Source organism: Elephas maximus, chromosome 4, assembly GCF_024166365.1.
Source record: "Elephas maximus indicus isolate mEleMax1 chromosome 4, mEleMax1 primary haplotype, whole genome shotgun sequence".
NCBI lineage: Eukaryota > Metazoa > Chordata > Mammalia > Proboscidea > Elephantidae > Elephas > Elephas maximus.
In genome coordinates this window covers 185,771,273-185,795,135 of record NC_064822.1, presented here as the reverse complement: position 1 = coordinate 185,795,135, position 23,863 = coordinate 185,771,273, and the positions used below count along the sequence as shown (strand labels likewise).

The 23,863-nt window shown below is 40.4% G+C and overlaps 1 protein-coding gene across 2 annotated transcripts in view; it reads right to left on the bottom strand.

Annotated features, from left to right (window-relative positions):
* Window positions 1-23,733, bottom strand: part of XRCC6 (X-ray repair cross complementing 6) — a 39,065-nt gene extending 15,332 nt beyond the window's left edge. The window contains exons 1-7 of one of the 2 annotated variants that reach the window (XM_049884503.1): window positions 23,629-23,733; window positions 22,909-23,002; window positions 14,525-14,646; window positions 10,915-11,053; window positions 10,388-10,642; window positions 9,285-9,468; window positions 1,528-1,714 (exon numbers count right to left, since the gene is read on the bottom strand). In XM_049884503.1, the coding sequence (XP_049740460.1) occupies window positions 1,528-1,714; window positions 9,285-9,468; window positions 10,388-10,642; window positions 10,915-11,053; window positions 14,525-14,646; window positions 22,909-22,987 (966 nt within the window). In that variant the 5' untranslated portion in view covers window positions 22,988-23,002; window positions 23,629-23,733. The remainder of the gene's footprint in view (window positions 1-1,527; window positions 1,715-9,284; window positions 9,469-10,387; window positions 10,643-10,914; window positions 11,054-14,524; window positions 14,647-22,908; window positions 23,003-23,628) is intronic. The other variant, XM_049884504.1, reaches the window with a different exon arrangement.
* Between the last annotated feature and the right edge of the window lie 130 nt (window positions 23,734-23,863).

The following is a 23,863-nucleotide window of genomic DNA, read 5'->3' as shown; positions in this document are numbered from 1 at the left end:
TTAGGTGTCAAATCCTTCTACCGAGAGAGCACAGCTGAAAGGATGAGGAGACAGTGTTCTGCACTGTAAGTCTGTGTTTCCGGTTAAGAAAGGCATATGTGTGTCATTTTAAACCACAGGAAAAACGTGGTTTGGCAAAAAAAAAATTTCTACCTGAACAAAACAGGTTTACCTCAGACCTAACAAACCTTCTCTAGGTCCTCATCTCCCTAGTTATCTATAAAGCATTTTCTGCAACTGTACCTGAGTGAGGTATTAGACTGTTTATACCTTACAGCTGTAGGTTCTGGGACAAGGCCTGAAGTTTTCACTGACATCTCTTTCAAACACTGGCCTTATATAACTTTCTAGCTCTCAAGAGACCACTGAAAACCAACATATCTTATTCAGAAAAATAATTTATAATTAAATGTTATAGTAAGGTTTCCTTTTTTCTTATTTGGCTGATAATTCTATTTTTTCGTGCTAAATAAATACACTTGTATTTTTATCTTCTATGAAGACAAGAACTAAATCAGAATGAGGCACTTTCTGGACACTGGATTAATAAAATTTAATAATTTTTAGTTCTTATTTCATTGTACTTATGCCACTCTGTCTCAGTATAATATATAGGGCACATATGGGCTTATATTATTTTACCTTTAAAATGCTAAAATTTAGGAAGAAACTAGTCTACAGGACAAATAGTCTACACAAACCATGGCCTCATATACCCTGAGACAGAAGAACCAGACGGTGCCCAACTACCAGTACCAACAGTTCTAATAAGGGTGACAATAGATGGACCCTCATAAAATGGGAGAACATGTGGAACAGAACCTCATATGCCTAAAAAAAAAAAAAAAAGACTTACTGGACTGGTTGACACTGAAGGACTCCCTGAGACTACTGTCCTGAGATACTCTTCAAACCTTGAGCCAAAACTAATCTGAGGTTACGTTGTAGCCAAATAACAGATGGGCTCAAAAAATAATGAATATTACCCATAAGTACTGTGCTCCTTTAAAAAATCACCTATATGTGGCCAGTAATTACTTTAAAACCAGATGAGAACGTAAGGGGGCAAGGAAACTAGATTAACGTAAACAGAACAACCAGAACAGAAATGAGAATGTATATGCATTGTAAAGTATGTAACCAATGACAATGAACAACTTGTATAGAAATTGTTGAATGGAAACCTAAACTGCTGTGTAAACCTTGCCTGAAAACACATTTAAATATTATTTTCAAAAAATGCTCACTTAAAGCACAATAAAGATAATTTTAAAAAATTTTTTAAATGCTAGAATTTAGGCTCCATAATACATCTTCCTAAATTTGTAGTAACTAAAAACAAAATAATTGAGGGGAAAAAAAAAAGACCACTGGTCTAGATGCCATAGTTCATAGACTAATGTCTTTGTTTCAACAGCTTGGCTAGAAAGATGTACACATAAAAGTTATTTAACTGGTGAGGCTGATCAGAAAACTGCTCCCTGTTAACCGGTCAACGGGACAAAAATTCAGTAAAGGCATATCTACCTGGGACCTCTTGGTGTCGCTGGGCAGAAGCAAACTGCCGTTGTTTACATTAAATGTCCGGGTCTTGGTTTTCACAGGCTCATTTGTTTCCCGATAAAGCCTGATTGGGGGAGGCCTGAAAGCCTTCTGGACCAAATTATAAATGCCGACAGTGAGGGCTATGTCTTTGCTGAGCTTAAACTTCAACCTGAACGAAAGAAAAATGAAAAAGCATGGACTATAAGAGTGTACTTTCCCATCTAAAATTCCTTCATGGCACCCAAGCCTTAATTTGTTTTATTCTCTCCAATAATCCTAAACAAGCTCTTAGAATAAATGTATAACGTACTGGAGTTTGCCATAATACCATCTCAGGGTCTATGACACAAAAAGTAATTTCAGAATATGTTAATGGCTTAAAATAACGATAAAGAATATACCATAATAAAACTGAGTTTCTATTAAGCGCCAACTATGTGCCCAGCACGACATCAATTACTTTACAGCTATTTTCTCACTTACGCTTTATAATAACCCTGTAAGTATTGAATTAATCGTCTGTCATTTCTGCTTGTCTGGCATTCCTTTCCCCGTCTTCTAATAACGAAACCCCATTTTTCCTTTGGCAATTACCTTTCCCCCACTTCAGCTCTGAGGAACAGTTAATCAAGGTGTGCTAATAAAAACTACTACACAAATTCAAGTATATCGGATTCAAAGCTTATGTACTTTTGTGTTGGGACCTACTTCTCCAAGTATTTATACCAACACCTGAAGCAGCAATCAGAACCTCTTGAAAATGTTTTATAGTAATGACACTATGCAAAAATGTTTACAATATTGTAGAAAATAAGCAGAAAACAAAAACTACCTACATTATATATTCTTTTCAAGTACACACGGGATATTCTCCAGGACAGACCACATGCTGGGCCATAACACAAGTCTTGATACATTTAAAAAGACTGAAATCATATAAAGCATGTTGCTTGACCACAGCCGAAACTAGAAATCCACAACAGAGAGAAATCTGGGAAAACCCTAAATATTTGGAAGTTAAATAACCCTAAATATTTGGAAATTAACCCACAGGTCAAAGAAAAAATCACAACTTAAAAAAAAAAAAAATCTTTTAAATTGAATGAAAAGAAAAACACAACATATAGATGGGTGTTACTAAAAACACCAGCATTTGGTGGTTTCTTACTTCAATTATTTGGGCTTACTAACTGTTATACTTGGTTGTGTAAAGGCTGCTGAGAGAGAGCTGACAATAAACATAACCAAATAAAAAACTGTATAATCTTCAAAAGTGATTTTGAAAAATTATTGTATCCTCTAAATTTTAGTGTTCTGGGACAAAGCACTGGCCAGCTTGGTCCACTGTGGCCTCAGGCTTTAAGTGACCTTGGTTCCTTGGTTCTATTTTTTTTTTTTTATGGTGATTTAGGTGAAGGTTTACAGTGCAAATCAGTTTCTCCTTAAACAATTAATCCACATATTGTTTTGTGACATTGGTTGCCAACCCCGAGACATAGCAACACTTCCCCCTTCTCAACCTTGGGTTCTCCATTTCCATTCATCCATATGTCCTGTTCCCTCCTGCCTTCTCTTCCTTGACCCCTGGCTAGTGTGCCCATTTAATCTCATATACATGGTTCAGCTACATGTATTTTAAGTGTTTGTTTTATGGGCCTGTCTAATCTTTGACTGAAGGGTAAACTTCAGAAGTGGCCTCGGTCCTGAGTTAAAAGGGTATCCGGGGGCCATATTCTTAGAGTTTCTCCAGTCTCTGTCAGACCAGTAAGTCTGGTCTTTTTTGGTGAGTTAAAATTTTATTCTACATTTTTCTCCAGCTCTGTCCGGGACTCTCTATTGTGATCCCTGTCAGAGCAGTCAGTGCTAGTAGCCGGGCACCATCTAATTGGCTGGATTCAGTCTGTGGTGGTTGTGGCCCATTAGTCCTTTGGACTAATCTTTCCCTTGTATCTTCAGGTTTTTTCATTCTCCCTTACTCCAGATGGGTTGGGACCAGTGGAGTATATGACATGGAGGCTCACAAGCTTTTAAGATCCCAGATGCTACTCACCAAAGTAGGATGTAGAACATTTTCTTTAAAAACTGTTATGCCAATTGAACTAGATGTCCCCAAGGACCTTGGTTCTACTTCTAACCCAAAATAGCAAATCCATTACTCCCTCCACCCCATCTAAATTTTCACCTTTATAAACTGAGGTATCTTTCAACCCTGAACATGTCATAACTCCAAATTACAAAACAATTACAGTATAACATCATATGCTTTATCTCATATGTTGAGAAGGAAAATGTGGAAGACTGGACCATGGTGCAGAAGAAGTTACTTAATAGGTTTAATTTCATCTGAAATGTTTTTAGGTTAATAAATGCCACTAGTGGATAGGTTTCAACCTATCTCAAAGGGCTGTCATAAAGATTAAATAAGTTAACGTGTCAACAAAGAATTTAGGACTGTGCCTGGCACACAATAACCACACAATTATTTATTTGATTATACTAAGAATATGCTTAATAATTTTCTAGGCCTTAGATCTAAAGCACTACTACTTTTCAAACATCTCCAACCTATTATTATTTGTATCAGGTACCCTTATAATCACTCTTCCATAAAATAATAAAAATAGCTAACATTTATAAATAATTACTATGTCCCAAGCACAATGCCTAGTGTCATGGATTGAACCGTGTCCCCAAAAAATATATGTATCAATTTGGATAGGTCATAATTCCCAGTACTGTGTAATTGTCCCCCATTTTGTCATTTGATGTGAAATTTTCCTATGTGTTGTAAATCCTATCACTGTGATGTTAATGAGATGAATTATTGGAAGTTATATTGACGAGATCTACAAGATTAGATTGTATCTTAAGCCAATCTCTTTTGAGATATAAAACAGTGAAGCAAGCAGAGAGACAGAGGGACCTCATACCGCCAAGGGAGCAGAGCACATCCTTCAGACCTGGGGTTCCTGTGCAGAGAAGCTCCTAGTCCAGGGGAAGACTGATGGCAAGGACCTTCCTCCAGAGCCAACAGAGAAAGCCTTCCCCTGGAACTGATGCCCTGAATTTGGACTTGTAGCCTACTAAACTGTGAGAAAATAAACTTCTCTTTGTTAAAGCCATCCACTTGTGGTATTTCTGTTATAGCAGCACTAGATGACTAAGAAACTTAGATCATCCCATTTGATCTTCACTTCAATCCTATCGAGAGGAACCATTTGGTCCCATTTTACTGAGGCTCAGAGAAGTTCCTGACTTGGCCCCAGGTCACAGAGTAGAGGGACCAGAATTAGAATCCAGCATTAAGACTCCAGTAACTATATTTACCCACTACTTTATCCTCTCTGCCAACCCCACCCCAGTTTGTGGTAGATTTCCAAATTGTACTAGGAATAACAGTCTGTCGTTACAGGGAGAATGAAGGTGTGACAGAGCATTTGTTTGAGCAAAAAGAAATAGTTCCCAGGGGGAAATGAATGTAATGACAAAATGACAAGTGGAGCAAAGAGTGGGGCCGTGCTTTCCTGAAGATCACTTCATGGGGTTTCTAGAACTGCCACTTAATTCTTAAAAACAGCTCAAAAATTACCAAGGGTCATGACCCTCATATTGAGGAAACCACTCTAAAATGAACACTTAATTGTGCTCATAAGGAACCTATACACGGATCAAGAGGCAGTTGTTCGGACAGAACAAGGGGATACTGCGTGGTTTAAAGTCAGGAAAGGTTGTGCCCCTTCACCATGCTTATTCAACCTGTATGCTGAGCAAATAATCAGAGAAGCTGGACTATATGAAGAAGAACGGGGCATCAGGATTGGAGGAAGACTCATTTGCAACCTGCGTTATGCAGATCATACAACCTTGCTTGCTGAAAGTGAAGAGGACTTGAAGCACTTACTGATGAAGATCAAAGCCCAAAGCCTTCAGTATGGTTTATGCCTCAACATAAAGAAAACAAAAATCCTTACAACTGGACCAATGAGCAACATCACGATAAACGGAGAAAAGACTGAAGTTGTCAGGATTTCATTTTACTTGGATTCACAATCAACACCCATGGAAGCGGCAGTCAAAAAATCAAAAGATGTATTGTATTGGGCAAATCTGCCGCAAAGGACCTTTTTAAAGTCTTGAAAAGCAAAGATGTCACCTTGAAGACTAAAGATGTACCTGACCCAAGGCATGGTATTTTCAATCACATCATATGCACGTGAAAGCTGGACTGTGAATAAGGAAGACAGAAGATGAATTGACGCCTTTGAATTGTAGTGTTGGCGAAGAACACTGAATATACCACGGACTGCCAAAAGAAGGAACAAATCTGTCTTAGAAGAAGTACAACTAGAATGCTCCTTAGAAACAAGGATGGCAAGACTGCATCTTACATACTTTGGACATGTTGCAGGAAGGATCAGTCCCTAGGGAAGGACATCATGTTTGGTAAAGCAGAGGGACAGCAGAAGAGAGGAAAACCCTCAGTGAGGTGGATTGACATGGTGGCTACAACAACGGGCTCAAGCATAACAACTGTAAGCATGGCGCAGGACCGGGCAGTGTTTCGTTCTGTGGTACACAGGGTCGCTATGAGTCGGAACCGACTCTACAGCACCTGACAACAACAACAACAGTCTAAAATAAAAAACTAATGCTCTTTAGAAAAAGACACTGAGGAGCACTTAAAATTCTAAGTTCTTTCAAAGAACATAATCTAACAAACTGGTTCCTATTAATGGCAAATGATAAGAAATCAGAATAACATGATTATAATATGCCTAAAAGGAAGATCAGTTAATACAACTATTATTCAAATTTATGCCCCAGACACTAACGCCAAAGATGTAGAAATTGAAGAATTTTACCAACTTCTGCAGTCTGAAATTGATCAGACATGCAATCAAGATGTAGTGATATTACTGGTGAGTAGAATGAGAAAGGTAGAAATAAAGAGGAATCAGTACTTGGAAAATACAGCCTTGGTGACAGAAAGGATGCTAGAGATTCCATGACAGAATTCTGCAAGACCAACAACTTATTCATCTCAAGTACCTTTTTTCAACAATATAAATGGTGATTATACATGTGGACCTCACCAGATAGAATACACAGGAATCAAAGTGCTACATATGTGGAAAGAGATGATGGAGAAGCTCAATATCGTCGGTCAGAGCAAGGCCAGGGGCCGCCACGTAACAAACCATCAATTGCCCGTGTGCCAGTTCAAGGCGAAGCTGAAGAAAATTAAAACAAGTCCACAAGAGCTAAACATGACCTTAAGTATATCCCACCTGAATTTAGAGACTATCTCAAGAACACATCTGACGAACTGACCATTAATGACTGAAGATCAGACAAGTTGTGGGATAATATCAAGAACATCATACGTGAAAAAAGAGGTCATTAAAAAGAAAGAAGAGACCATGAAACTTGCTCTTGAACATCGAGTAGCTAAGGGGAAAGAAAAAAATAATGAACTCAAAGAGTTGAACAGAAGATCTCAAAGTGCAGATGGAGAAGACAAAGTATTATAATGACATGTGCAAAGACCTGGAGATAGAAAACCAAAAGCGAAGAATACACTCAACATTTCTCAAGCTAAAACAACTGAAGAAAAAAATTCAAGCCTCGAGTTACAATACTGAATGATTCTATCGCAAAAAAACTGAATGACACAGGAAGCATCAAAAGAAGATGGAAGGAATACACAGAGCCACTGTACCAAAAGAACTGGTCGACGTTCAGCCATTTCAGGACGTAGCAAATAATCAAGAACTGATGGTATTGAAGGAAGAAGCCCAAGGCTCCAGGACTTGACAGAATACCAACTGAAATGTTACAAAAAACAAATACAACGCTGGAAGTGCTCACTCATCTATGCCAAGAAATTTGGAAGACAGCTTCCTGGCCAATCGACTGAAAGAGATCCATATTTGTGCCCATTCCAAAGAAAGGTGATCCAACAGAATGTGGAAATTATTGAATACCACATGCAAGTAAAATTATGCTGAAAATAATTCAAAAACAGCTGCAGCACTATACTGACAGGGAACTGCCAGAAATTCACGCTGGATTCAGAAAAAGACGTGGAACGAGGGATATCATTGCCGATTTCAGACGGATCTTGGCTGAAAGCAGAGAATACCAGAAAGGTTTTTATCTGTTTTTATTGACAATACAAATGCATTTGACTGTGTGGATCATAACAAATTATGGGTAACATTATGAAGAATGAGAATTCTAGAACACTTAATTGTGCTCATGCAGAACCTGTACGTAGGCCAGAGGCAGCTGTTCGAACAAAACAAGGGGATACTGCATGGTTTAAAATCAGGAAAGGTACGTGTCAGGGTTATATACCTTCACCACACTTATTCAATCTATATGCTGAGCAAATAATCCACAAAGTTGGACTATATGAAGAACTCAGCATTAAGACTGAAGGACGACTCAATAACAACCCACGTTATGCAGATGACAACACTGCTTGCTAAAAGTGAAGAGGACTCAAAGCGCTTACTGATGAAGATCAAAGACTACAGCCTTCAGTAGGGATCAACATAAAGAAAACAAAAATTCTCACAATTGGACCAATAAGCAACATTATGATAATCAGAGAAAATACTGAAGTCAAAGATTTCATTTTACTTGCATCTGCAATCAACAACTACGGAAACAGCAGTAAAGAAATAAAATGACACACTGCACTGGGCAAACTTACTGCAAAAGAACTCTTTAAAGTGTTAAATAGCAAAGACGTCACTTTCAGAACTAAGGTGCTCCTCACCCAAGCCACGGTATTTTCAATCACCTCATACGCATGCAAAAGCTGGACAATGAATAAGGAGACTGAAGAAGAATTGATGCCTTTCAGCTACGGTGTAGGCGAAGAATACAGCATATATCATGGGCTGCCAAAAGAACGAACAAATCTGTCTTGGAAGAAGCTCAGGCAGAACTTCTTAGAAAAGAGGATAGTGAGACTTTGATTCGCTTACTTTGGACATGTTATCAAAAGGGACCAGCTCCAAAAGAAGAACATCATGCTTGTAAAGAAGAAGTAAACGAAAACGAGGAAGACCCTCAAGAGATGGACTGACACAGTGGCTGCAACAACAGACTCAAACATAATAACAATTTTGAGGATGGTGCAGGCTGGGCAGTGTTTCTTTCTGTTGTGCGTGAGGTCACTGTGAGTCAGAACAAACTCGACAGCACCTAACAACATTTACTGAATTTTTGCTACTTTCCAGGCTCTGCTTTAAAAGTCCTTTTTATCTAATCCTCACTACAACCTAATGACTCAGTGGACTCGAACATACCAACGATCACGAGGATGACGCAGGACCAGGCAACATTTTGTTCTGTTATACATTAAGGTCACCATGAATCAGAGCCAACTAGATGGCACTCTAACAACCATCTAATCAGGCAGGTACTACTGTTATCCTCGATTTACAGAAATGAAAGCAGATAAATGTACAACTAAGGATACCATTAAACTACAACTATTTACCCCAAGGAAATGGAGGGTTGTGTTATTTTAGAGAAACACCATGCCAGCTCTTTCCAGAGACAGAGAAGCAAATGGCTTGTGCCATGCTGAAATAATGCAAGATTTTTAGAGAATGCAGTGAGGCAGAAACACAGTCCAGAGTTAAGGAGCCAGGGAACTGAAAGCAATGCATTGCTTCTGAACTGTTAGAGGACTTGTGGGTGGTTAACCCAGGCTCAGAGCACACCTGCCAAGCGTGCGCTTCCTGTTCTCCTTGGCTCGAATCTTCCTCAACAGGTCTTCCAGTTTGCTCGATTCCTCAAAGTGAACCCCTGTGTCTTCATCCTCTGCTAAGCTGATGATATCTCTGTAGAACAAGGATATATCAAAGCCGCCATGCTTCTTTAGGTGCATCAAGTCAAGAAAGATACCTGGTGCCAGGATAGACAAAAGTGCAGAAAAAAATCAATTTTCATATCTTAATTAGTAAAGTATGTTTGCTTTGAGCACTGTGCTCTTTTAAAGAATTACCTATGTGAGATCAAACTGACATCAACTCCAAAGGCTGGATGGGAAGTTTAGGGATCAGTGAGGTTAAGACAATGATGGTGGAACACTTGGGAAAGGGATGATGAGAACAGTAGCACAACTTGAAGGCTGTAATCAACATCACTGAGTCGTACATGTAGAAATTGTTGAAATGGTCTATCTTCGGCTGTATATACTTTCACCAAAAGAAAAAAAAATATGCAGTGAAGAATCTGAATAAAATTGTCTCAAAAAAAAAAAAAAAAATCAATGTTCAGCAAGTGAGAATTTTTTTTCAGTTAAGCTCAAATATGCCTTTGAAAAACTCCCAAAGAACTAGATTGATTATGAACAATTACAAGACTTAGAAAAAGTAGCTAAGGAAATCAAAGGCTATTATGACTTCTGACAACATATTCCAATAACTCACATTTAGGGTGGCATTACAGCTACAACAAGCCCCCTCTGGTAGAGCCCTTCACAGCTAATGGCATGGCCATGTTCAGTGTCAATGCTACCTGGATGTCTCCCCCTGGCTTCACTTTATTCTTTCATTTGGCTGTGAATGGGGGAAAGCAAATGCTTGACATTAGCTATAAAGAAGCAGTCAAACGAAAATAGAGTGGAGGGAAGAAGTGTGCTGTCTCATTGTGGGGAGAGCAAGTAGGAGTATATAGCAAGGTGTATATAAATTTTTGTATGACAGACTGAGTTGATTTGTAAACTTTCTCTTGAAGCACAATAAAAATCTTTTTTTTAAATGTTAAAAAAAAAAAGCAGTCAAATGAAGTGCCAATTTAAAAGGGCTGGGAGAATGCTCACCTGTGTCACGGAGATCAGCAGCTTTGGTCCTGGCCCGACTGGCTTTAGCACTGTCATTGCCATGGGGGTCGTCTTCATTGGTGAACAGCATGACCCTCTTATGGCTCAGCTTGAACTGGACATCACTAAAGAGGTTGGCACAGACCCACAGTGCTTCATTTAGCGAATAGTCAGATCCATGGCCAATTAGGTCCTGGAAATGCTTCCTTCCCTGCTGGCCCTTAAACTGGTCAAGCTCTAGCACTCGTTTGGCACCTGATCGGAGGCAGGGGGTCAAATGGACAGAAAAATGAGAATGGTGTCAGTGCCACCTTTACCACAAAACTAACCGAGAAGAGCCTCAGGTTCCCTTCTCACCTCAGGGCTGTTTAACCCATACAGTGAAGTCTACATCCCAGTAAGAACCCCCTTCTGCAGGAAAGCATAATCCCAGGCAAGATGGAACTGCTTCTTTCTTCACCTCCTTCTTCGTTCAGGGTAGTAACATGCTCATGTAAGGAAAAAACTGATCTTAAAATATTACTTACCTGGATTGTCCAACTCTTGTAAGACGTAAATATTTTTGAAATTCACTGAATTTTTGTCTTTCTCGGTACCGCAGAACACCACTGCCAAGAGATCCCGATCACTGCTTATGATCTTGTTGGTGTACACACTCAGGATGCACTAAAAATAGGAAAATAAAAATTCAGTTACTTACTTATCACTAAACATAAGCCTTATAAGTGCCCGGCATATAGTAGGTGCTCAATAATCCCTACTTCGAGGAAAACTTACAAATCAGTGAGAGTGGCAGGCATGTACACCAAGATGTAACAAAAAGCAGTGTTGTAAGTATATAATAGACGTACAGGCAATCCCTACTGGATGGCACAAATGGTTAAGCACTCAACTACTAGCCAAAAGGTTGGCAGTTCAAACCCACCAACAGGTGCTTTGGAAGACAGTCCTGGCGATCTGCTTCTAACAGGTAACAGCACTGAAAACTCTATGGAGCAGTTGTATTCTGTACACATGGAATTGCCATGAGTTGGAATCGTCTCGACGGTAATTAACAACAACTCTAAGAAATCAGAGACTTAAAGACATGTATCTTTTCAGGGAGGGAACTGTGCTACAGAAGAACAAGGGGAAAAAAGCCCTGCTATTTATATGGAATCAAACTGACAACAGCAACTCTAAATATCAGATAGGAAACTTAGGGGGCAGTGAGTTCACGTTAACAGCGGAGGAATAACTCAGACAAGGAGGGTGAGTTCAACCAAAAGCCTCGTGGGATTTGGTTCCTTGGTTTGGAGGTTTAGGGTCATGGTTTCGTGGCACATCCCAGTTAACTGGCCTAATAATGTGTTTAGTGCCTCCTCATTCGATGCATAGTACCTGGGTCTTAAAAGCTTGCAAGCAGCCACCAAAGGCACTATTGCTCTCTGTATGCCTGGAACAACAGAGGAAAAAGAAAGAAGGAGAGTCAGCAATAGAAGAACAATGTGGAAAGTGTGGCTAATTGCCTCTATAAACAACTGCCTCCTTTGCAATGAGACCAGAAGAACTGGATGGTACCCAGTTTAGCTACCATTACCGAACATTCTGATCAAAGATTCCACAGAAAAATTCTTATCAAAAGGGGGAAAATGCAGAACACAACCAAAATTCTCATGGAATGTACACTTTCTTAAGCCATGGGGGGTGGATGAACCCCTGAAACTACTGTCCTGAGATAATCTTTAAACCTTAAGCCAAAAATACCCCATGAAGTCACCTTAAAACCAAATAATAGTTTTGCTTAACCAGTAAAAACTGTCTGCCGTGAGCACTGTGCTCTTTTAAGAGTTATCTGTATGGGATCAAACTGACAACAGCAACCAGAAGGATTAGACAGAACCTTAGGGAGCAGTGTTAATGGTGGGAGAAAACTCAGAAAAGGAGGTTGAAAGTGGTTACACAACTCCGAGAATGTAATCAATGTCAGTAAATGGTATGCCAATTCAGTATAAATAAAAAAAATAAAATAAAATAATTTTTTTTTTTTTATGCTGAATTGGTGTATTTTTTTTTTTTTTTTTTTTTTTTTGCTGTGTATATTCTCGACAACAACAAAAAGCACTGCAGTGGAATCAGAAAATCTTAATGTGAGTCCCACCAATGCCACTTACTTAGCTGGCTGAGTTTGGACAGATCACTAAATGTCTCCTTGAGTACCCTGATACCAGGAAAACAGATTTACATATATAATTTAAAAATTACATTTATGATAAGTATATGTAACCCCAAAATTAATCTATACCAACTAACATCATCCTTTTAAATAAAATTTGCTTAATTACCCAATTAAAGACATCAGTATTCTAGTCACGGGAACGATCTATCCACTCGTATAAACTAATGTCAGCATCTTATAAATCAGTGTTTCATAAGTGCCGCCCAGTCTCTTGGGGGCCTGTTCAATCCTGGGTGCAACGACGAAATGAAGTTTCCGGTTCTCCAAAGCTGAGGAATAAATGTATCTGGTAACCCCCTACCCTATGTCTTGCCTGAGCCTCTAACCTGCCTCTTTCCACAGCCATTCTCTCCCTAAATGCAGAACCTACATTCTGTTTGGTCATGGACAATCATCTGCACGGCAAGTACTCATTTCTGAAACCATCTTAATCTGCTTTTTGAGCAGCCTACATACAAATGTTTCCAAAATTTGGTGAAGGCTTCTTCTAGATTCTAAGAGTTAAAAACACAAAAACAAAACTAAAACTAAAATAGATTTTTAGAAAATGTTCCTCCATTGTTTTTTTATCAAACGCATACTACTCACCTAGGAATTTCTCATTTATTTGGCACACAATACTACAGTTTTTCCAGGGTCTTTAGGCTTCAAGGGTTCCATGAACCCTTTGAAATTACACGTGTAACTGTGAGTGTATCTTTTTGCGAAGAGGGTCAATAGCCTTCATCACATTCTCAAAGGGGTCCATGATCCAGAAAAAGGTTAAAGCAGTGGTCCTCACAGTGTTGTCTCCCAACTGGCAGCAACAGCATCGCCTGGGAACTTGCTGGAAATGCAAATTCTTGGGCCCTACTCCAGACCCACAGAATCAGAAATCCTGATTCTAGGGTGAGGCCTAGGAATCTGTTTTAACAAGTCCTCCGGAGGATTCTGATGTAAGCTAAAGTCTGAGAACCACTACTTTAAAGTAAGGGATTTCTTTTTTATTCTTTTTTTAGATGTAAGATTCTCTGATTTGCCAGCCACAGGAACTGCTGGTGTGCAAACAAATTAAACATGAACAGTTCCTGTTTGGTTCCAATCTCTAAAAACATGAGATAAGAGATATACAATAAAACATTCAAAATTCTTCTCTATGAAACACATAAAAGACATAGTAATCTTTTTTAACCATTAAAAATATCACTTACAAGAGGACTCATCTCCACACTGTAATTGCCAGAACGTCCCTTCTGCCTTTACACTCCCATCTCTGCAGAAGGAGGAGCCCTAAAACTACACCTAGGGCTCTGCAGAAGGTGGGGGCAATGGAGTCCTAGAGTCCTAAATTCAACCCCCTGCCAAAAAAGGACTTGTTCTCCAGTATTGTTACTCTTTTTCAGCCACATGTGTAGACAGCCATCCTGGGAGGCCAATCACTATTTATCGTTCACAAATAAACTTTCCAAACAGCCTAAAATTTTTAAAGTGGTTTGTCTTAGTTATCTAGTGCTGCTATCACAGAAATACAAGTGGACGGCTTTAACAAACAAATTTCTTTTCTCACACTTTAGGAGGGAAGAAGTCCAGGTTCAGAGTGCCGGATCTAGGCTCACGGCTCTCACTGTTGGCTCTGGGGGAAGGTCCTTGTCACTTCAGCTTCTATTCCTTGGCTCCTTGGGGGTCTTCATGTGGCATGGCATCTACCATCCTCTATCTCTTTTTGTTCCTTGTAAGAAACTGACTCAAGACACACACTACACTAATCCTGCCTCATTAATATAACAGACAACTCATTCCCAAATGGGACTATAGCCACAGGCATAGAGGTTAGGATTTATCACACACATTTTCTGGGGACACAATTCAGTCCATAACATGGTTTTAATACATTTAGGGGAGGAGGTTGTTTGTTTAGTAAATAAAAAAGGCAGTGGTACCTGGATGCTCATGTCAAAGGGAGTCAATTCATCTTCATCACCTTCACCCTGAATTTCAAACATGGCCTTGGAGGCGTCAACCAAGAAAATCAAACTATCTCTTCCTGAATATTTATACTCTCCTGTGGGGGGAAAAAATGAAAGGCTATATTTGTCCTTGTGTTCATATTTATCACACTTATCACTCACATAAAACAGAGGAAGCTACAAAGACAAAACTACAGCCTAATGAATGATTATAAGGTGAACGCCCTTAAAACCACTCCCCACGTCAGGAAACTGAACCATGCCAGTCACACCAGAAGCCCCCCACATATTCCCCCTCCCAGGAAAAGCCCCTGCCCCTCAAGAGTAACCACTATCCTGGCTTTTGGTAATCGTTTCCTTACTTTTCTTTTTAGTTTTATCATCCAAGTATATATCCCTAAACACTAGTTTTGCTCGTTTTTTAAAACATCTTTGAAGCCTCTTAATCTATAGATACTCCCTCCCTTTCAACTTCATTTGTTGATAAAACAGAACATTTGTCATGTAGTTTCCCACACTGTGGATTCTGATGATTGCATCCAGTGTAGATTAACATATTCCTCTCTCCTCTCATTTCCTACAAAGGACCTACATACAGGCTTAATCAGATTCGAGTTTTTGTTTTGTTTTTTGCATGACTATACCAAAAGGTCAGCAGTTCGAATCCACCAGGTGTTCCTTGGAAACTTTATGGGGCAGTTCTACTCTGTCCTATAGGGTCCCTATGAGTCGAAATCGACGCTACAGTAATGGGTTTGGGTTTTTTTTTTTTTTTACATATACCTTTTTTTTTTTTTTTTTATACCATAGCAGATATTGTATTTTTCAAAAAAAAAAAAAGGCATATAATGTCTGGTTGTCTCTCTTTTTGACACTGCTGCTTCTTAACACAATAAATTTAATTATCCGCCTTCTGGGAAACAATATGGCTATACATATCAAAAACCTAAAAGACGTGATTTCCAACTTCGGCCAAACCTAACTATTTTTCAGCAATCTGTTCTAGGAAAATAAAATATGGAAAAGCCTTTACGCAAAATTTATCTTGACGTTGTTTATTAATGAAATGAAAATAAAATGTCGAATAGAAGGCAGAGTAAATGAACAAATTACCATACATTTAAAATAACCTAGAAAGACTAAAAGACTGGATCTACGCAGTTGCATGGACAGAGATTATACTCTGAAACCATAATAAGGGAAAAATAGCACAAAATTATGTACATATGTTTAAAATTCTTTTCTGAACAAGACCGGTGTAATTTTTCAAGGAAAAAATTGTATATGTATTACGATTACAACCGTAACGAAAAATCTGATTCAAACAAAAACAGATACTTTAATTATATACCCAAAATTAAAAAAATCTATAGAAGGAAATACGCAAAATGATGGTATGCTGGTAGTGGTTGTGTCGCTGCTCCTGTTAAGCGCCATCGAGTCGGTTTCAACTCACAGTGACCCTATTATGTACAACATAATGAAACACTGCCTGGTGCTGCACCATCCTCACAATCATTGCCATGCTTAAGCCCACTGTTGCAGCCACTGTGTCAATTTATCTCACTGAGGGTCATCTTCTTTTTACTGATCCCCTAGTTGACCAAGCATGATATCCTTTTCCAGGGATTGGTCCCTCGTAACATGTCCAAAGTATGTAAGACAAAGTCTCATCATCTTGGCTGCCAACAACCATTCTGACCATACTTTTTCCAAGACAGATGTGTTCATTTTTTCAGGCAGTCCATGGTATATTCAGTATTCTTCACCAACACCACAATTCAAAGGCATCAATTCTTCTTTGGTTTTCCTTACCCACTGACCAGTTTTCAAAGGGATATGAGGCGATTGAAAATATCATGACTTGGGTCAGGCACACCTTAGTCCTCAGAGTGATATCTTTGCTTCTCAGCACTTTAATGGGGTCTTGTGCAGCACATCAACCCGATGCAATACATCATTTGATTTCGTGACTTCTGCTTCTATGTGCGTTGATTGTGGATCCAAGTAAAATACTCGTTGTGTTAGGGTGGTAGATTATACTAACTTTTCCCTTTTCTTTATTTTTTATATTCCCTATATTTTTCTCACTTTGAATAAAAGCAATATTTAAAATTTTCAACCCAAGAGTTAAATTAACCAGTACGTAGGTTACATGTGGTCTATTTGATTCACGCATATTCTATCCAGCGAGGACCACCAGTATAGTTACCGCTTATGCTGTTGAAAAAAGGTATTTGCAATGAAGAAGTCATTAGTCTTGCAAAATTCTATCATCCGATCTCCAGCACTGTTTCTATCACCAAAGCCACATTTTCCAAGTACTGATCCTTCTTCTTCGTTTCCAACTCTCGTATTCCAATCACCAGTAATTGTCAATGCATCTTGATTGCATGTTCGATCAATTTCAGACTGCAGAAGTTGGTAAAAATCTTCAATTTTCTCATCTTTGGCATTAGTGGCTGCTGCATAAATCTGAATAGCCATATTAACTGGTCTGTCTGGTAGGCACTGGATCGTATCCTATCACTGATAGTGCGGTACTTCAGGAGAGATCTTGAAACGTACTTTTTGATGACGAATGTCATGCCACTCCTCTTCAATTTCTCATTTCCGGCATAGTAGACCATATGACTATCCAATTCAAAATGGCCAGTATCAGTCCATTTCAGCTCACTAATACCTAGGATATCAATCTTTATGCATCCCATTTCATTTTTGACAATTTCCGATTTTCCTAGATTCACACTTCATACATTCCATGTTCCAATTATTAATGGATGTTTGCAGCTGTTTCTTCTCATTTTAAGTTGTGCCACCTTAGCAGATGAAGGTCTTGAAAGCTTTACTCCATCCTCATCATTAAGACTGACTCTACTTTGAGGAGGCAGCTCTTCCCCAGTCATATTTTGAGTGCCTTCCAACCTCAGGGGCTCATCTTCTGGACCCAAAACAGACAATGTTCCGCTGCTACTCGTAAGGTTTTCACTGGCCAATTTTTTTCAGAGGTAGACTGCCAGGTCCCTCTTTCTACAGTCTCAGTCTGGAAGCTCTGCTAAAACCTGTCTACCATGGGTGACCCTACTGCTATTTGAAAGACCAGTAGCATAGCTTCCAGCATCACAGCAACACACAAACCACCAGAGTACGACAAATTGACAGATGCGTGGACTATACAATTGACCCTCACCAAATGGAATACAAAGGAATGAAATCACTACGTCTGTGGAAACAAATGATGGAGAAGCTCAACATCATGAGTCACAAAAAGGCCAGGGGCCAACTGTGGAACAGACCATCAATTGCTCATATACAAGTTCAAGTTGAAGCTGAAGAAAATTAGATCAAGTCCATGAGTGTCAAAATATGACCTTGGGTATATCCCACCTGAATTTAGAGACCATCTCAAGAATAGATTTGATGATACTGGTGAGGAGTGGGCTTCTTGGGTCAAGTAGACACATGAGACTATGTGTTCAGCTCCTGTCTGGAGGGGAGATGTGAAGTCCAAGGGGGACAGAGGCTAGCTGAATGGACACGGAAATACAGGGTGGAGAGAAGGAGTGTGCTGTCTCATTAGGGGGAGAGCAACTAGGAGTATGTACCAAGGTGTATATACGGTTTTATATGTGAGACTCACTTGATTTGCTTTCACTTAAAGCACATTAAAAATATTTTAAAAAAAAGAATAAAGACTAAAACGATAAAGATCATGGAAGAAAAAATAGGGACAACGTTAGGAGCCCTAATACAAGGCATAAACAGAATACAAAACATTACCAAAAATGACGAAGAGAAACCAGATAACTGGGAGCTCCTAAAAATCAAACACCTATGCTCATCTAAAGACTTCACCAAAAGAGTAAAAAGACCACCTAAAGACTGGGAAAGAATTTTCAGCTATGACATCTCCGACCAGCGCCTGATCTCTAAAATCTATATCATTCTGTCAAAACTCAACCACAAAAAGACAAACAACCCAATCAAGAAGTGGGCAAAGGATATGAACACACACTTCACTAAAGAAGATATTCAAGCAGCTAACAGATACATGAGAAAATGCTCTCGATCATTAGCCATTAGAGAAATGCAAATTAAAACTACGATGAGATTCCATCTCACTCCATCAAGGCTGGCATTAATCCAAAAAACATAAGATAATAAATGTTGGAGAGGCTGCGGAGAGATTGGAACTCTTATACACTGCTGGTGGGAATGTAAAATGGTACAACCACTTTGGAAATCTATCTGGCGTTATCTCAAACAGTTAGAAATAGAACTTCCATACAACCCAGAAATCCCACTCCTTGGAATATACCCTAGAGAAATAAGAGCCTTCACACAAACAGATATATACACACCCATGTTTATTGCAGCTCTGTTTACAATAGCAAAAAGCTGGAGGCAACCAAGGTGTCTATCAATGGATGAATGGTTAAATAAAATGGTGGTATATTCACACAATGGAATACTACGCATCCATAAAGAACAGTGACAAATCTGTGAAACATTTCATAACATGGAGGAAGCTGGAAGGCATTATGCTGAGCGAAATTAGTCAGAGGCAAAAGGACAAATATTGTATAAGACCACTATTATAAGATCTTGAGAAATAGTATAAACTGAGAAGAACACATACTTTTATGGTTACGAGGTGGGGAGGGAGGGAGGGGAGTGGGAGAGGGTTTTTTTACTGATCAATTAGTAGATAAGAACTGCTTTAGGTGAAGGGAAGGACAATACTCAATACATGGAAGGTCAGCTCAACTGGACTGGACCAAAAGCAAAGAAGTTTCCGGGATAAAATGAATGCTTCAAAGGTCAGCGGAGCAAGGGCAGGGGTTTGGGGACCATGGTTTAAGGGGACTTCTAAGTCAACTGGCAAAATAATTCTATTATGAAAACATTCTGCACCCCACTTTGAAATGTGGCGTCTGGGGTCTTAAATGCTAACAAGCGGCCATCTAAGATGCATCAATTGGTCTCAACCCACCTGGAGCAAAGGAGAATGAAGAACACCAAGGTCACACGACAACTAAGAGCCCAAGAGACAGAAAGGGCCACATGAAGCAGAGACTTACATCATCCTGAGACCAGAAGAACTAGATGGTGCCAGGCCACAACCGATGACTGCCCTGACAGGGAGCACAACAGAGAACCCCTGAGGGAGCAGGAGATCAGTGGGATGCAGACCCCAAATTCTCATAAAAAGACCATACTTAACGGTCTGACTGAGACTAGAGGAATCCCAGCGGTCATGGTCCCCAAACCTTCTGTTGGCACAGGACAGGAACCATCCCCGAAGACAACTCATCAGACATGAAAGGAACTGGACAGTGGGTAGGTGAGAGATGCTGATGAAGGGTGAGCTAATTATATCAAGTGGTCACTTGAGACTGTGTTGGCATCTCCTGTCTAGAGGGGGGATGGGAGGATAGAGAGTTGGAAGCTGGCAAAATTGTCACGAAAGGAGAGACTGGGAGGGCTGACTCACTAGGGGGAGAGGAAGTGGGAGTACGGAGTAAGGTATATATAAACTTATATGTGACAGCCTGACTTGATTTGTAAACATTCACTTGAAGCTCAATAAAAGTTAAAAAAAAAAAAAAAATAGATTTGACGCATTAAACTCTAATGACCAAAGACCAGACAAGTTGTGGAATGACATCAAGGACATCATAATAAAGAAAGCAAAAGGTCATTAAAAAGAAAGAAAAGGCCACAGTGGATGTCAGAAGAGACTCTGAAACTTGCTCTTGAGTGTAGAGTAGCTAAAGAGAAAAGAAGAAATTATCAAGTAAAAGGGCTGAACAGAAGATTTCAAAGGGCAGCTTGAAAAAACAAAGTAAAGTATTATAATGACGTGCAAACACCTGGAGCCTGAAAATCAAAAGAGAAGAACACGCTGAGCATTTGTCAAACTGAACCCATAAAACCCATTGCCTTTAAGTCGATTCCGACTCATAGTGACCCTATAACTGAAAGAACTGAGAAAAAAATTCAAGACTCGAGTTGCAATGCGGAAGGATTTTACAGGGAAAATACCGAATAATAAACAGGAAGCATCAAAAGATGAAATGAATACAAAGTCACTGTACCAAAAAGAATTGGCCAACATTCTGCCATTTTAAGAACTGACGGTACTGAGTGAAGAAGTCCAAGCTGCACTGAAGGGACTGGCGAAAAACAAGGCTCCAGGAATTGATGGGCTACCAACTGACATGTTTCAACGAATAGATGCAACACTGGAGGTGCTCACTCGTCTATGCCAAGAAATTTGGAAGACAGTTTCCTGGTCAACCCACTGGAAGAGATCCATATTTGTGCCCATTCCAAAGAAAGGTGACCCAACAGAATTTGGAAATTATCAAAGAATATCATTAATGTCACACACAAGTAAAATTTTGCTGAAAAGCGGTCATGACAGTACAGCGACGGCAACTGCCTGAAATTCAAGCTGGATTCAGAAGAGGACATGAAACAAGGGATATCACTGTTGATGTCAGATGTACCATGGCTGAAAACAGAGAATACCAGAAAGATGTTTACCTGTTTTATTGACTATGCAAAGGCATGCAACTGTGTGGATCATAATGAACTATGGGTAACATTACGAAGAACAGGAATTCCAGAACACTTAATTGTGCTGATGAGGAACCTATACGTAGACAAACAGTCATTCAAACAAGACAAGGGGATACTTCGTGGTTTAAAATCAGGAAAGTTGTGCGTGAAGGATGCATCCTTTCACCACACTTATTCAATCTATATGCTGAGCAAATAACCCGAGAAGCTGGACTACATGAAGAAGAATGCACCATCACAACTGGAAGACTCATTAACAACCTGTGATATGCAGATGGCACACAACCTTGCTTACTGAAAGTGAAAAGGACTAAAGCATTTACTGATGAAGATCAAAGACTATAGCCTTCAGTATGGATTGCACCTCAATATAAAGAAAATAAAAATCCTCAGAACTGGACCCGTAAGCAACATCATGTTAAATGGAGAAAAGATTGAGGCTATCAAGGATTTCATTTTACTTGGATCCACAATCAACACCCACGGAAGCAGCAGTCAAGAAATTCAAAGATGCATTGCATTGAGCAAATCAGCTGCAGAAGACCTCTTTAGAGTCCTGAAATGCAAAGATTTCATCCTGAGGACTAAGATGCACCTGACCCAAGCCATGGTGTTTTCAACTGCCTCACATGCATGCGAAAGATGGACAATGAGTAAGGACCAAAGAATTGATGCCTTTGAATTGTGGTGTTGGAGAAAAATACTGACTACACCATGCACTGCCAAAAGAAGGAACAAATCTGTCTTGGAAGAAGTACAACCAGAATGCTCCTTAGAAGCAAGGATGTTGAGACTATGTCTCACATATTTTGGGCATGTTATCAGGAAGGTTCAGTCCCTGGAGAAGGACATCGTGCTTGCTAAAGTAGAGGGTCAGAGGAAAAGAGGAAGACCCTCAACAAGATGGACTGACACAGTGGCTACAACAATGGACTCAAGCATAACAATTGTGAGGATGGTGCAGTGTTTCGTTCTGTTGTGCATAGGGTTGCTATGAGTCGGAACCAACTCGTCAGCACCTAACAACAACAACCTTTACAGAAGCAGACTGCCATATCTTTCTACCACAGAGTGTCTGGTGGATTTGAACTGCCAACTTTTCCATTAGCAGTCAGGTGCTTAATCACTGGGCTACAAGGGCTCCTAATGTGGAGCCTAAGAGGAGGGAATGACACTCCTGTAATCACTGGCTGAGTAATGTTTACTCTGGGGTTGCTGTGGTTATTGTAGGTTGAAGACATTTTTACACTGAGGTCCTGGAATGAGTAAAACTACTTTCCTAGATGAGTAAGGTTCTTCCCTGAGCCACCTAACATGGCAGAGGATATCCATGGTCAGGTTCATTTACTGACGCTCAACAGGTGTCAATTTACCAGTGTCCACCAAAAGTTTCAGGCTAGGGATGTCCCATAGACTAGAGCTGGAAATTAAAAGAATCCAGGGAGCTCAGCAAAGTTCAAAGAAAGAAATGGGTTTGGGATTATCTGGGGAGAGAAGGGAAACCCTGGTGGCGTAGCGGTTAAAAGCTACAGCTGCTAACCAAAAGGTCAGCAGTTCAAATACAACAGACACCTCTTGGAAACTCTATAAGGCAGTTCTACTCTGTCCTATAGGGTTGCTATGAGTCAGAGCCAACTCGTTAGCAGTGGATTTGTTTTTTTTTTTTGGTTTTGGGGAGAGAAGAGTGGTCCATTAGAGAGCAAAAGTCATTCAGGAGAAATAGGCAGGGAGGTCTTCCACACAGAACAGTACTACACATTTAAGTCTCTTACCACCTGCTTCAGGGCCCTCATCCTCTTCTTCTTCTTCTTCATCTCCCTCGTTTTTGTAATAAGTCTCCCACCTTGACATGGTAATTACTGCTCACTACAGGAAAGAAGGGTAAGGTCAGTGACAAGAAAATTTAAATCAAAAAAAAAAACAAAAACCCGACTCCTAGGCTCCTTTGAGATCTGCCCTAAGGACTCGGGGTTAGTCATGAGGAATATGGATGCTGGATCGTGCTGCCTCGACAGCTCCCGGTAGTTGGTGCAGGGTTAAGCGGGTATGAGGATCTTTCCAGCAGCAGCCTCACCTTAACTATTCCTTACAGACGCTTCAGGGCCGGTGGTGGCCCGAGGTGGCCGCTTTGGTATATATGTGGGTTCAGCGCAACCCTGGGATTCCCGTCCCACTCACGGCGCCATCTGGACTGTGAAGGATTCCCGCTCTGGGATACTCAGTCCTCGAGCGGACCCGACGATCCTCATCTCACCCAAACCCTCAACGCCTGGCCAGTCACGCCCGGTGGGGTCACCGCAGGAGGCCTCAAAGGCCAGCTACCACCACCCCGGGAAGAGGGAGCGAGGACCGGAGTCTCTCTACCCTTCATGTTTGAGCACTTCAGGCCGACGAAAGGCTGGCGGGGTGCGTGAGACTGAGCGGGTGAAGCCTGACGAGGCCAGCCCTGGCCAAGGAGCAACTTCCACGGACCACAGCCCTCCCTTGCTTACCTTCGGCGCAGAACGCAGCAACTTTGACCCGAACTGCGGCGTCGCGCAAGCGCAGACTCCACTTCTCGCTCCCAATCAACGCCTTAACGTCATCACGCATCCCGCGCGCTTCTCCCGTCGAACTGACACGCCCACTACTCCAAAGAGCTTGGGACACGCGTCCCGAACTAACACCGGCCCCTTGCGCTAAAGCCCCGCCCCCGCCCGCGAAGCCCCGCCCCCTGCCCGGCAGGAC